General features: G+C 31.0%; 1 protein-coding gene across 1 annotated transcript in view; it reads left to right on the plus strand.

The window, feature by feature from the left end:
• Positions 1 to 7,152, plus strand: part of LOC131416338 (NKG2-C type II integral membrane protein-like) — a 64,858-nt gene extending 57,706 nt beyond the window's left edge. The window contains exons 4-7 of the mRNA XM_058558805.1: positions 4,095 to 4,133; positions 4,682 to 4,833; positions 6,482 to 6,582; positions 6,883 to 7,152. Coding sequence (XP_058414788.1) covers positions 4,095 to 4,133; positions 4,682 to 4,833; positions 6,482 to 6,582; positions 6,883 to 7,000 — 410 coding nt within the window. The 3' untranslated portion in view covers positions 7,001 to 7,152. The remainder of the gene's footprint in view (positions 1 to 4,094; positions 4,134 to 4,681; positions 4,834 to 6,481; positions 6,583 to 6,882) is intronic.
• Positions 7,153 to 14,132: the final 6,980 nt, after the last annotated feature.

The following is a 14,132-nucleotide window of genomic DNA, read 5'->3' on the forward strand; positions in this document are numbered from 1 at the left end:
ATGAGGGAAATGCAAATCAAAAATACATTGAGATATCACCTTACACCTGTTGGAATGGCTATAATTACCAAGATTAAAAAAAACAAATGTTGGACAGGTTGTGGAGAAAAGAGAACCCTCATGCACTGCTAGTGGGAATGCAAACTGGTGCAGCCACTATGGAAAACAGTATGGAGATTTCTCAAAAAATTAAAAATAGAAATACCATATGACCCAGCTATTCCAATACTGCGTATTTATCCAAAGAACTTGAAACCACAATTCAAAGAGTCTTATGCACCCCTATGCTTACTGCAGCATTATTCACCATAGTCAAGATGTGGAAGCAACCCAAGTGCCCATCAACTGATGAATGGTTAAAGAAGATGTGGTGTATATAGACAATGGAATACTACTCAGCCATAAAAAAAAAAATCACTCCATTTGCAACAGCGTGGATAGACCTTGAATGTATTATGTTAAGTGAAATAAGGCAGAGGAAGAAAGAAAAACTCTGTATGATTTCACTCTTAATGTGGAAGATAAACAAATATATGGACAAGCAGAACAGATCAGTGGTTACTTGAGGGGCAGGGGGTTGGAGTGTGTGCATAAGGGGTAAAGGGGCACATACATATGGTGATTGACAAATAATAATGTACAACTGAAATTTCACTGTTATAAACTATTATGGCCTCAATAAAATTTAAAAAAACAAACAATTTCTCAGAGGTACTTACCAATGGCAAACTAAATGTCACACTAAAAGTTCAAAGTCTTCTATATTCTAGAGGTGTGTGATAAAATAAACTGTCTTCAAAATAGCCCAAGTGTAAGAATTTCCTGTTCAAATTATAAGTGACACTGATGAGAAATCTACTTTGTCCACTGTTGCTTCACTCTGAGCCTTCACAGGGCAGTCCGTGAAGACCGCAGATATTGTGTTACAAGAATAACCTGATCTCCCACTAGAGGATGCACGACTCTCTGGCCAACAGAAGGTATATGACACTATTCTCCTGTCTCTACTAGCCCATCTCATTTAGTGGGAAATTACAAATGCCAGATATGATGCAACAATTAATATACAATCAAATCAAAGGGAACATTGGTATCTTTATTTGTACAATTTAGGGTAAAAGAAAAAAAGCATAAAACATGAAATACGTTGGTGGAGTTCTTAAAATATTCAAATTCTTGCCTGTGGAAAATTAGTCAAGTGCATACACACATGCACATGCATACTTGATGTTAAATCAATTACCAATTACTTGTGTAAAATAATTTTTAAAATTTCTTTTTATATTCTTTTGTTTTCATAATTTATTAGGTTTTGGGTAAGTTTAGTATGTCATATAACATTTTTCATCATAAAATATTTCTTAATAATTTTAATGATTCCTATTGTAAGCCAATATAATGTAAAGTGAAATTCCATAAGCATCATGACAGTGAACAGTTAATTTTGGATTTTGTAATCAACATAGTTATAATTTTATATATTATTTTATATTTAGGCCAGCCTTTAAAAATAGGTTCTTAAAATGAATTCATCAAATCATAAAGGTCAAATGTAATTCCTCATGTATGTACTTAGATTAAAAAAAAAGTTTGATTTTTAATAAAAGTCAGGATGAGTTAGCTTCAGTAAAGTGCTAATTTAAACTTAATTATAAACTATCAATAGAGCTTTTAAAAAATTGAACAATAAGAGGCTCCTGTCTAATTAATTATGTTACATTGTCTAACTGATATGAATTAGAAATAATAACATGGCAATTGTGTTATAATAATTAAAATAACTAACATTATCACTAGCTTATAAATGCTAGATTGAGTATCAAGTGTTTTATATGAATTACATCTTACATATTTTAATTCTCATTTTAGATTGATAGACTAGGTTACTAGACACTAAGTAACTTTTTAAAGATCATACATTGTAAATTTCAAAGTCAGAATTAATTCTAGATATCTCTGACTACAGAGCCCATTGACTGAATTATTAAAATTACATTATCAGAATTATTACAATTGTTGACACAACTAAGGCTACCCTAACTGACTTTGACAGCCATAGGACTTTTCTGGGAGTTTGTACCAACAGTGTTCTTCCATAAATGATCTATACTCTTATTTATCATTTTATGGTTTCATATCTTAGCTGTTAAATCAATTGCCAATTACTTGTGCAAAATAATTACTTTTTAAATTTCTTTGAATATTATTTTGTTGTCATTACTTATTAGGTTTTGGATAAGTTTCGTATGTCACATAAAAGTTTACAATATATAAAATATTTCTTTAAAATTTTAATGATTCCTCAAAAATGCACAATCATTCAAAATAAAATATCATTTGATAACATCTCATCCACTTTTAATAAATAAATGTAAGTCACTAAATAAAAGTAATTTCATGCAGGAAATTACTGTATATGGTAACACTACTATTCCCCCAACTTTAGAACACTCAGTCTTTAACCACAAATGGATTTAAAAGTTGTCGTAAAACTTGGTGTGTCTTTTTTTTCCAATACAGCATTTTAATTTTAACACAGTTATTCTAATACTGTTAAAATATTTCTGTGGAATCTGACTTTAAATTAACAAGGATATTATTATTCATGAACCTCTTTATTTCTCACTAATCAATGTATTGCTTTTCATTACTCCATCCAATAATATTGTGTCAAACATAGAATATCATTTTAAAACTATACATCTAAACTCTCCTATCATGGAACACTTATTTAAAGCTCTAAGGAAATCAGAACCAGACTTTTACATTGTTCAACTGCAGAATGAGTACTATTACTCACCTCACACTCTACCCATTTGACTATGCTAGAGATTGTCGTTATATACACCACTATTAACTACTTGCATACTGTTATCATAGAGCACAGTCTCTGTCATTACTCAGCTGCAGAGGTGAATAACCAAAGAGAAATATATTCAGAACTGAATCTGGTTAAGGACTCAAGGAGACAGCAAATGAAAGGTAAGGACACTAAAGCTCCATTTCAGTAACTGAACAGGTAATAACCTATGTGGCATTAAACCTTCAAAACGCTTCTCAGGATCTCCAGCGGAATGATGAGAACTGACATTATAAATGTAAAGCATTTAATAGCCTAGAACAATATAATTGTTCTAGGATGTGCAGCTGGGGTGCTGAGGTATGGGGAAAGAGTAGGAAATAAGCTCACATATTTCTATTTGTGAGGCTCAGAGCTTGAAGTTGAAATACAGTATTCTAATATGAAATCTGAGGACTAAATTGATTCTGACGTTGTAATTTGTAGTCTTTGAACAACTCATGGAGGATTATACTTACTGAAAATGAAATAGTATATTCTGAGAGAAAGATTACAATGGTAGATGTGAGTTTGGGGTCCAAGTTTATATATGTGATTCCCTGTGCATGTGAGTTCTCTTGTGTGTAAACTGTCTAAACAATTATCTCTACCTCTCCTTTCTCAGTGTTTCCATTTTTCTCCGTGCAGACTTTCCATCACCTCCAGAGAAGCTCATTGCTGGGATCCTGGGACTCATCTGCCTTGTCTTGATGTACGTTGTAGTAAGAATGATACTCTTTAGTCCCTGTAAGTAAATTTTTGAAAGATTATAAGAAAACTTTCACTTTAATGATCATCAGTACCTCTAAACATTTCATAATATTGTGGAATAGAACTCTCATTTTAAAGTATATGTTTAGACTAAACATGGAATAGTTATTCTGAATTTGTCAAAAATATAAATAGAGTGATTGTATAGAGTATTTTATATATATTCATATTTCAAATTTCAAAGACCTGCTTTAGTTGACTGGAAGACTTTATTTAGAAATACAAATTAATTCTTGAGACTGGTTAAACCAAATACTGTAAGAAATGGTGAAGGTTGGTCCTTTAGGCTTTTGAAATATTTTTTACCCAAATCCTTATTACTTCATTAATTTTTATTGATAAAATCGATTTTATTCCAGATTATTATAATCCTAAATAATACAATAGATTTCAAACTAAGAAACTAAATTATAATGATTTATTTAGATCAATATTAATTTTTTATAAGGATTACTTTAATTTTTCCTAGGTACTGCAATACTAGAGCAGAACAATTTCTCCCCAATAACAAGGATGCAGAAAGGTACATTATGATTTTCAAAGTTATGATAATAGTATAATTTTTATTTTCTCTCTATCTTAGGCTAGGCAAAAATTATAATAGATTTTGGGGGGTAACATAAATTATAAAATCAGGTAATAAATGTTCATAAATAATGATTAGAGGAGACTGTTCCTTCTTACACACCAACATGAAGAAATATTCATTTAAAATCACCATACCTGTTGTTGCTGACTGGCTCAAATTTTCTATTGCTATAGTATGATACGAGATAAATAACATTACTATTTTAAACAAGTGGTTTCACTCATTGACTTTCTGGACATGTACAGAGTGAATATTTTTGTTTGTGTTTTTGCTTTATATGGGCACATAAATTAGGAGATGAGAGGCTGACCCTCTCTGTGAATGTGTGCATATGAGTGTGCTTTGTTTTATATGCAGCAGCCTGTGAGGGCACACAGATATTTTATGTATGTATTTGTTTCCACCTATACAAATATGTAGGTTAATTTTCATTTTTTAAAATTCAAATTGTTCTTGGTTAATAATTCATAATCTTTCTTCAGCATATCATTGTGCTCGTTGTCCAGAGGAGTGGTTAACATATTCCAACAACTGCTATTACATTAGTACCGAACAAAAAACATGGAATGAGAGTTTGATGGCCTGTGCTTCTAAGAATTCTAACCTACTTTATGTAGACAATGAAGAAGAACTGGTAAGATTTTAAATGTTTCATATACTTTATTAATGGCTTATTAGTCAATATTATATTTATAGAATTCATCCATATTTTTGTACATATTTGCTGTTTATTTTTTTAAGTTTATAATATTCCATTGTTTGACTTTATATCACTAATGCACTTTTGATAATTTCCAGTTCTTGCTTTTCACAGAAAACTGTGTTTCTATAAATTTTTTTTTCTAAAATAAACTTTGCTATTTAATTTTACCATACATCAAGGAAACTAAACATATCATAATTGTGCAGGTTGATCACAAAGTGAATAGAACCGTGTAATTACAAAACAGATCATAAAATAAAAGTTTCCAGCCCCTAACTTTCTTGTTCCTGTGTACTGTCTCATCACTTCTTTCACCATATTTAACCCCTGTCCTGACTTTTAATATTGTAAGGTCTCCTTGCTTGTTTTTGATCTTCATATTAATGGAATCATACAGTATGCATTTTTCTTCCTGTCTCTTTTCACTCCTGTATGATATTTTTGCAATTCATCCATATTATTGCATTTATGTTAGTTTGTTAATTTTCACTGCTCAATTATGTGAATGTAACATTTTAAAAAACCATTCTATCTGATGTCCCTGGTTGAGGACATGAGTCTCACGCCCTCAGGGATAAAGAGGCTTCCTGAGTAGAGTACTTTTAGTCATAGGATCCCCTTTACTAGTCCCACATTCCTCCCTCCCCTTCCACGTACACCCTGGTGTCTCTTGGTTGGGGAGGAGACACACTTCTTCTGGCTGCTTATTCTTAGCAGGTTTCCTAACAGAAAACCCTTGTAAGGCTTGCCTGGTGTTGCTGGACAGGATTCCCTTCAAGACAGAGGAGGAGTGGCTTCCCTGAGCCACCTCGTATTTCTAGGTTGAGCGTTGGGAAGCAACAGCCTAGGTCACTTTCTTCTGGTGCGTGGAGGATATAAGATGCCCTGTCACTCTTGTCTCCTAATCCTAGGGACCCAACCCATTTCTCCTTTCTCCTCCACCTTTCAGAGTTTTCCTTTATTTGTGTCTTTCACTAGTTTCAGAATTTATAGTTGTACTCAGCAGGGAGTAGCAGAGAGAAATGAATCTACGACACTTCATCTTGCCATTGGATTCCACCAACACAGAAACAAATGAATTAGGGGATTACATAGTTAAAGAATGGTGTGGGGCACAGAAAATAAAACTTTTGGCTTCCATGTCACTTATTTCTACAATGGCAGTCTCTTAATTTCCCTCTAAAACCCAAACTCTGAGAAACACAGAAAAATACATTGATTTAGTCACAGTATCCAGAAACTTATTTAAAGCTTTGTATGTTAGTTTTGTCAACATGGATAACTATTAAATTACATAAATCAAAATTTTCTTTATTAACTAAGAAGAAGAATGAAACTACTAAGTATAAATGTTTAAGATTGAATTTTAAATCCAAACTACAAATATTGGTGAAAGCTTTTGGCAATCTGAAAGATGGTTTTCAACTTTAATACACCTCTAGTGTTAGATTAGAGTCTAACACTCTCATTTAGTACTGAAAATTAAGGATCCTATGAAAGAATACACTACTTGCATTTTTAAAAATAATAAAAGCTGTCATAATCATTATTTAAATGAAAATTCTTTATTTTGGGGTAGAAATTTCTGCATTCCCTATCACTTCTATCATGGATTGGAGTCTCTCGTAACAGCAGTGATCATCCATGGATGTGGACGAGTGGCTCAACTTCCAAACTGAGGTGAGATTTTTTAAATAATGCTATATAGAAGAGGAAATGTATATTCTTAAAAATTCAGAAGAATAATACTAATACATTTGTTTTAGTTAAATTATAGACATGAAGAAAAATGTTGGAAGTTAATAAAATGTTGATATAAATTATTCAGTTCATAATAACCCTCTTACTAATATTATATGAAAAATGTCATTACCTATTTTCAGCATATTCTTTTATTACAGTTACATGGAAAATGCTATTGTTTCATGGATTGACCCCATACCATATATAAACAGAATTATGCATTTTTCTCCATTACAGGGTAACAGAATCATCATCTGGTAAACATAACTGCGCTATACTACACTCATCTGGCCTCACGGCAGAGAGTTGTGGATCTCTAAATAGATATAATTGCAAACATAAGCTTCAGAATTGAAACATCTGAATTTGGATTCTGTCGGGTAACATTCTATTTCATAAAATGGAAATCATATTACCATTGCATAAGTCTTAAAATAGATTATACTATTCTAATAATGAAAAGTTTTTTCAAAAACAATTATTGAAATAAACACACCAAAAAGTACAGATATCATTACTTTTGTGTCTAGTTTTTTTTTGTTCAACATTATTATATTTGTGGTATACAACCTTTTTAAAAGAACATGTGTTATGTGAGTCCACTTATATGAAAGATCAAGAATAGGTAAACCCACAAGAGACAGAAAGTGCATTAGTGGTTGCCAAAGGCTGAGGGGAGGAGGAATAGGAAATGACTGCTGATCAGTAAATTGTTTCTTTTTTGTGGTGATGAATACTTTCTAAATTTTTTTAGTGGTGATGGTTGCAGACTCTGTGAATATACTAAAATCCCCTGATTTATACACTCTAAGTGGATGAATTTTATGCTGTTTAAATTACACCTCAATAAAGCTTTTCAAAAAACTCCTATGATGATGTTTGGGAGTGCATTTAATCTTTAAAGTAATGTATAAAGATTAGTCATCTTTATAATATTGACTCTTCCAGTCAATATCATGCTTTATCCTTCCACATAATAGGTTTTCTTTAATTTCTCTGTTATATTTTGTATTGTTCTATTTTGAAGTCTTACAGAAATACAGGTATTTCACAGTCATTCTTTTGTAAACGACATCCTTATTTTTAAATTTCCTTTAGGAATTTTTACTGCTTTAAACAGAAATACAATTTGGGTTTACATGCTGATCTTATATTCAATGACTTCACTGATTTTATCTATTAATTCTATCATTTCAAATATGTATTCTTCAGGATTTTTTATATAAGCAACTATTTCATATTTAAATAATCACTCTTTTATTTCTTCTTTCCGTGTGCAATGATTTTTTCTTTCTTGACTTATTTTCACAGTCTGGGGTTTTATTTCCAAAGTTGAATAAAAGGTACAGTAAACATCTCTATTTATCCTTCCCTATTTTAGGGAAAAATATTTCATCCTTAAGTATGAGGTTTGTTTTAAGGGTTTTTTTTCATCATACCTTTGTCATGTTAAAGTAACTCCATAATATTCCCATTTTTCTAATAGATTTTATAAGTAATTGATGTTACATTCTTATTATTTTCCCATCAATTGAAATAATAAATGTTTTCTCTATATAGTGTTTATGAGGTAAATTATCTTTATTTCTTTCAAATGTTAACTAATCTTGCATCTCTAAAATAAAACCACAGGGTCACTCTCTACTGTGATTTTTTAAAAATCAGTGCATACATTATATCTAGATTAAGTAGTTTTTCTTCATCCACGTTCACAAAGAGACTAGACTGCATTTTCGGTTATGTTGTGTACTTCATTGGCTTTGTTCTTAAGGCTATATTGGGAAGCATTCCTCTTTTTCTATTACCTGGAAGCCTTTGTGTAAGGTATATTATATTATATTTTCAAGTATTGTTATTCACTACTGATACCATCTGAGGTTGCAGAATTTTTTTGTAGGAAGGTTTATATAATGAACTGAATTTCTTTAATTTTAGATTTACTCAGGTTTCCATTTGTTGTGCTATATTTTGGTAACTTGCATTCTTCAGGAATTTTCTATTTCATACAGATATTAACATGTATTCATAATGTGGCTTTATTATGTTTTTAATATCTTTAAAAACCATACTGGTAGCCCCACATTTAATCTAGATTTGTCTTCTCAATTTTTTCTTCAAGTCTTTATTTTGTTTTTTTTTTGTTTGTTTGTTTTTGCTGAGGAAGATTGGCCCTGGGCTAACATCCGTGCCCATCTTCCTCTACTTTCCCCGTGGGACACCTGCCACAGCATGGCTTGATAAGAGGTGCATGGGACCACGCATGGGATCCGAACCTGCAAACCTCGGGCCACCGAAGCGGAGCACACAAACTTAACCACTATGCCACCGGGCCAGCCCCGTATGCCACCAGGCTGGCCCCAACAGTCTTTGATTAATTTTATTAAGTGTTTTCAATGAGAATAACTTTGACCTTTGTTGATCCTCTCTACGGTAATTTTGTTCTTTGTCTTGATGTTGTATTATTTATTGTTTTCTTCCTTCTACGTCATTTGGATTTAATTTCACCTAGTTTTAGCTTTTCTATTTTTAGTTTCTTGTGATGTATGCACCAAATTCTGCTTTTTTTGTAAGATATGCATTTAAGGCAATTAGTATTTCACACAACAGATTTTTGCTGTTATATTTTCCTCGTAATTCATATAAAAATTGTGAACGTTCATTGTGATCATTTCTTTGGCCCATATGATATTTATAAATTTACAACTGAATCTAAAACCATATAAAGATTTTCAAATTTCTGGTTATTGACTACTATTTTTGGTAAACTGTAGTTAGAGAATTTTCTGTGAAGCTGGAAAGATTGTACATCTCTGTTTAAATGTGGCTATTGTGACTAAGGAACCAATCTTAAAATTTTATTTATTTTTAATTAATTAAAAATTAAATTTGAATACCCACATTTCAAGTGCCCAATTGCCAAACTTGGCTAGAAGTTACTGCAGTGACACCACTGTATTTTATATACTTTATATTATATACATAATAAAATATATAGTTAATTATATAGTTCTATATATTTTATATTAATATGCCTGGAAATAAGAGTATATAGTGTAGTTTTGGAAAATTTCCATGTGAACTTATGCATATTCTGTACTAGCATATAGTATGTGTGTGTGTTGTGAATATATGTATTTTTGTCTAGTTTAAATCTTTCTGTGGCCTTACTGATATATCTGCTTGTTTGATAAGTAGTGAGAGACTTGTTTAAATCTCCATTTATGATTATTTACTTCCTTACTTTTTTCAAATATATGTTGAATTTGTATTATTGAGTATGTACAGATTCAAAAAAAAATTGCTAATGGTTTGGATACTCAATCTATCCTTATGAAACATGCTTCATCATTTCCAACAATGGTTCTTGCCTTATATTGTGACAGTACATTAACTATAACAATTTTCTACTGTCTTGTGTTGCGTGGTGTATTTTTTCTTTTTACTTTTATTTTCTTTATGCTTACTTTAAAGGAACACCTCACTAAGACAGCAAACAATTATTTTAAATATCAACATTCTTGGAATTTACATTGAAAATTATTCAATATATTTAATATAATTATTAAATTATTATATAATATAGTATTATTTATATATTTTATTTATATGTGTAAATATATGATGTAATTAATTGTTAAATATAATATACTTATTTAATTTTGGATGAACACTACCATTTCCTTGAACTCTGTTTATTCTTTGTTTTCCTATCTTTCACAATAAATGTTTTTGTTTTCATTTTCTTCTATAAGAACTTGTTAATTCAAGATGCTTTAAGTACTCTTTTATTAGTGCCCTGTATTTTACAACATACAATCTTTACTCATTAAAGTCTAACAAATTAGTGCTTTACCCCTTCTCAAACAGTGAAAAGATCTAACTAAACTCAACTTTTACTTACTGCTTATGCTGTATTTGTCCCCTTGAATTCTAATACAAATATATATTTTAAAATTTGAAACTTTAACACTTTATCCATTCACTGTCCATTTAGATATATCCACATTTTTCTTTTCTTCAACTCTTCTTTCCTTTCTGCATATCCAAGTTTTCACCTAGAATAACTGTTTTATCTTTAGGACCTTAAATATTTCCTTTAGTTAGCGTCATTTGGCAATCAATTATCTCTGTTTCAAAAAATTCCTTGAAAATGAATTCATTTTGTCATCAAATTAAAAGAATATTTTCACTTCTTATTGACTACTGAAAATAACTAGAAAGATAATGGCAACAATCATCATCATGAGTAAACATGATACCTAAGACTACATAATTTTCTTTTTAGTGAATTTTCCCGTATAACTCATTTTAGACTAATTTACACAGCTAAGCCAACTGGTTAAAAAGTAAAAACATCAGTCAGATTATTATTTCTCTCTTCAATGTTGTATTGGAAGCACTCTCCTTGATTCCATAAACGTATTTCTTCATTTTATTAGTTTACAAATTAAAAACTTATGGCATGAAAATCAAGCTTATAACTTTAAATAATTCAGACTTTTTCTCTCAAAATAGGAAAACCTTTTTTCCTAGTAACCAAGCATATTATTCACTTAAGGAAAGTTGCTTGTGTTTGCTTTTGTGTTTTGTTGTGTTAATGAATTTCAGGTTTAGAAGATCCCATACTTTCATCACATAAGTTTCTGACCTCAATTATATTTCTCAGAATACAACAGGTTATGAGTGATGCAATTGTTCACAGGACCTTTTTGATTGGGATCCAGTTTCATTCTTTTGCATGTGACTATCCAGTTTCCCAGCGTCATTTAAGAAGAGACTATCATTTCCTCAATGTATGTTCTTGGCTGTTTTGTTGAAAATTAATTGACCATATATGCGTGGGTTTATTTCTGAGCTCCCTATTCTGTTCCACTAATCTACGTGTCTGTTATTATGCCAGTACCAAAATGTTTTGATTAGTATTGCTTTGTAATATAGTTTGAAATCAGGAAGCATGATGCCTTCAGCTGTGTTCTTCTTTCTCAAGATTGCTTTGGTTATTTAGATCTTTTGTGGTTCTACACAAATTTTAAGATTATTTGTTTTATTTCTGTGAAAAATGCCATTGGAATTTTTACAGGGATTGCATAGAATCTATAGATTGCTTTGGGTAATATGGACATTTTAACACTATTAATTCTTTCAATATATGAACATGGAATATCTTTCCATTTATTTGCGTTTTCTTCAATTTCTTTCATCAATGTCTTGTCGTTTTCAGCATGTGGATCTTTCACCTTCTTGGTTAAATTTATTCCTAGGTATCTTTTTTTGTGATGCAATTGCAAATAGGATTATTTTCTTAATTTCTCTTTCTGACAGTTCATATTTTTTGCATTGATTTTTTATCCTGCGACTTTATTTAATTCATTGATTAGCTCTATTAGTTTCTTGCTGGAGGCTTCCAGGGTCTGTATACATAATATCATGTCATCTGCAAATAGAGACGATTTTACTTCTTCCTTTCCAATTTGAATGCCTTTTATTTCTTTTTCTTGCCTAATTACTCTGTTTAAGGCTTCCAGTACTATCTTGAATAAAAGTACTGACAGTGGGCATTCTTGTCTTGTTCTTAATCTTAGAGGAAAAGCTTTCAACTTTTCACCATTGAGTGTGATGTTAGCTGTGGGCTTGTCATATAAGGCCTTAATTATTTTGAGGTATATTCTCTCATTACCCAGTGTGAAGAGAGTTTTTATCAGGAATGGATGTTGAATTTTGTAAAATTCTTTTACTCTATATCCATTGAAGTGATCATATGATTTTTGTCCTTCGTTTTGTTAATGTGGTGTATCACATTGATTGATTTGTAGATGTTGAGCCATCTTTGCATCCCAGCAATTAGTTCCATTTCATTATGGTGTACAATCATTTTAAAGTACTGTTGAATTTTGTTTGTTAATATTTTATTGAGGATTTTTGCATCTATTTTCATCAGGATTATTGGCCTGTAATTTTCTTTTCTTGTAGTGTTTGTCTTGCTTCGGTATCAAGATAATGCTGGCCTTGTGAAATGAGTTGGGAAGTGTTTCTCTCCTCTTCATGTGTTTGGAAGGGTTTGAGAAGGATTGGTATTAATTCATCTTTAAGTGTTTGGTAGACTTAACCAGTAAAGCCATCTAGTAGACTTTTCTTTGTTGGGAGATTTTTGATAACTGATTCAATATCCTTACGAGTAATTGGTCTGTTCAGATGTTATATTTCTTCATGATTCGGTCTTGGTAAGTTTTACGTGTCTAGGAATTTATCCATTTCTTCTAGATTTTCTCATTACATGTAATATAATTGTTCATTGAGTCTCTTATGGTCCTTTGCACTTGTGTAGTATCAGTTGAATGTCTCCTTTTTCATTTATAATTGTATTTATTTGAGTCCTCTTTCGTTTTTTCTTGGTTAGTCTAGTGAATGTATTGTCTGTTTTACTTATCTTTTAAAAAAACAGCTGCTAGTTTTATTGATCTTTTCTATTGTTTTTCTGTTCTTTATTTTATTTGCTTCCCCTCTGATCTTTGTTATTTCCTTACTTCTACTCACTTGCAGCTTAGTTTGTTCTACTTTTTCTAGTTCTGTGAAGTGTAAAGTTAGGTTGCTTAATTGCGTGCTTTTTTTTTTTTCTTAATATCAGTGTTTATTGCTTCCCTCTTAAACTTCCCTCTTAAAACTGCTTTTGCTGCTTCCCATAAGATTTGATATGTTGTTTCCATTTTCTTTTGTCTCAAGGTATTTTTTGCTATCTCCTTTTACCCACTGGTTGTTCAGGAGCATGCTGTTTAATCTCCACATAATTATAAATTTTCCTCTTTTCTTCCTGTAGTTGATTTCTAGTTTCATACCATTGTAGTCAGAAAAGATATTTGGTATGATTACAGTCTTCTTAAATTTGGTAAGACTTCTTTTGTTCCAATATTGGGTAACTATATATTTATGATTATTATATCTTCTTGATGAATGATTGCTTTATCATTATATACACTGACTTTCTTTATCTCTTGGTATCATTTTTGATTAAAGTCCATTTTGTGTGATATAAGTGTAGCTACCCCTTCTTTGTCTTGGTTTCCACTTGTATGGAATATCTTTTTTTATCACTTTACTTTGAGCCGATGTGTGTCCTTAAATCTAAAGTGAATCCCTCAGGCACATATGGTTGGGTCTCAGTTATTTATTCATCGAGCCATCTATGCCTTTTGATTTGAGAATTCAATCCATGTATATTTAGAGTAACTATTGATAGGTAAGGACTTACTCATTCCATGTTATTGTTTTCTGGATGTTTTGTGGTTTTCTTGCTCTTTTCTTCCTCTCTTGCTGCTTTTGTTTGTGAATTCATGATTTCCCATAGCAGTGTGTTTTGATTCCCCTTCTTTTTATTTTTTGTGAATGTACTGTAGGCTTTTACTTTGTGATTAATATGAGGCTTACATAATACATATTATAGCTATAACAGTCAATTTTATGCTAATAACAACTTAACTTCAATTGCACAT

Source organism: Diceros bicornis, chromosome 17 (genome assembly GCF_020826845.1).
Source record: "Diceros bicornis minor isolate mBicDic1 chromosome 17, mDicBic1.mat.cur, whole genome shotgun sequence".
Classification (NCBI taxonomy): domain Eukaryota; kingdom Metazoa; phylum Chordata; class Mammalia; order Perissodactyla; family Rhinocerotidae; genus Diceros; species Diceros bicornis.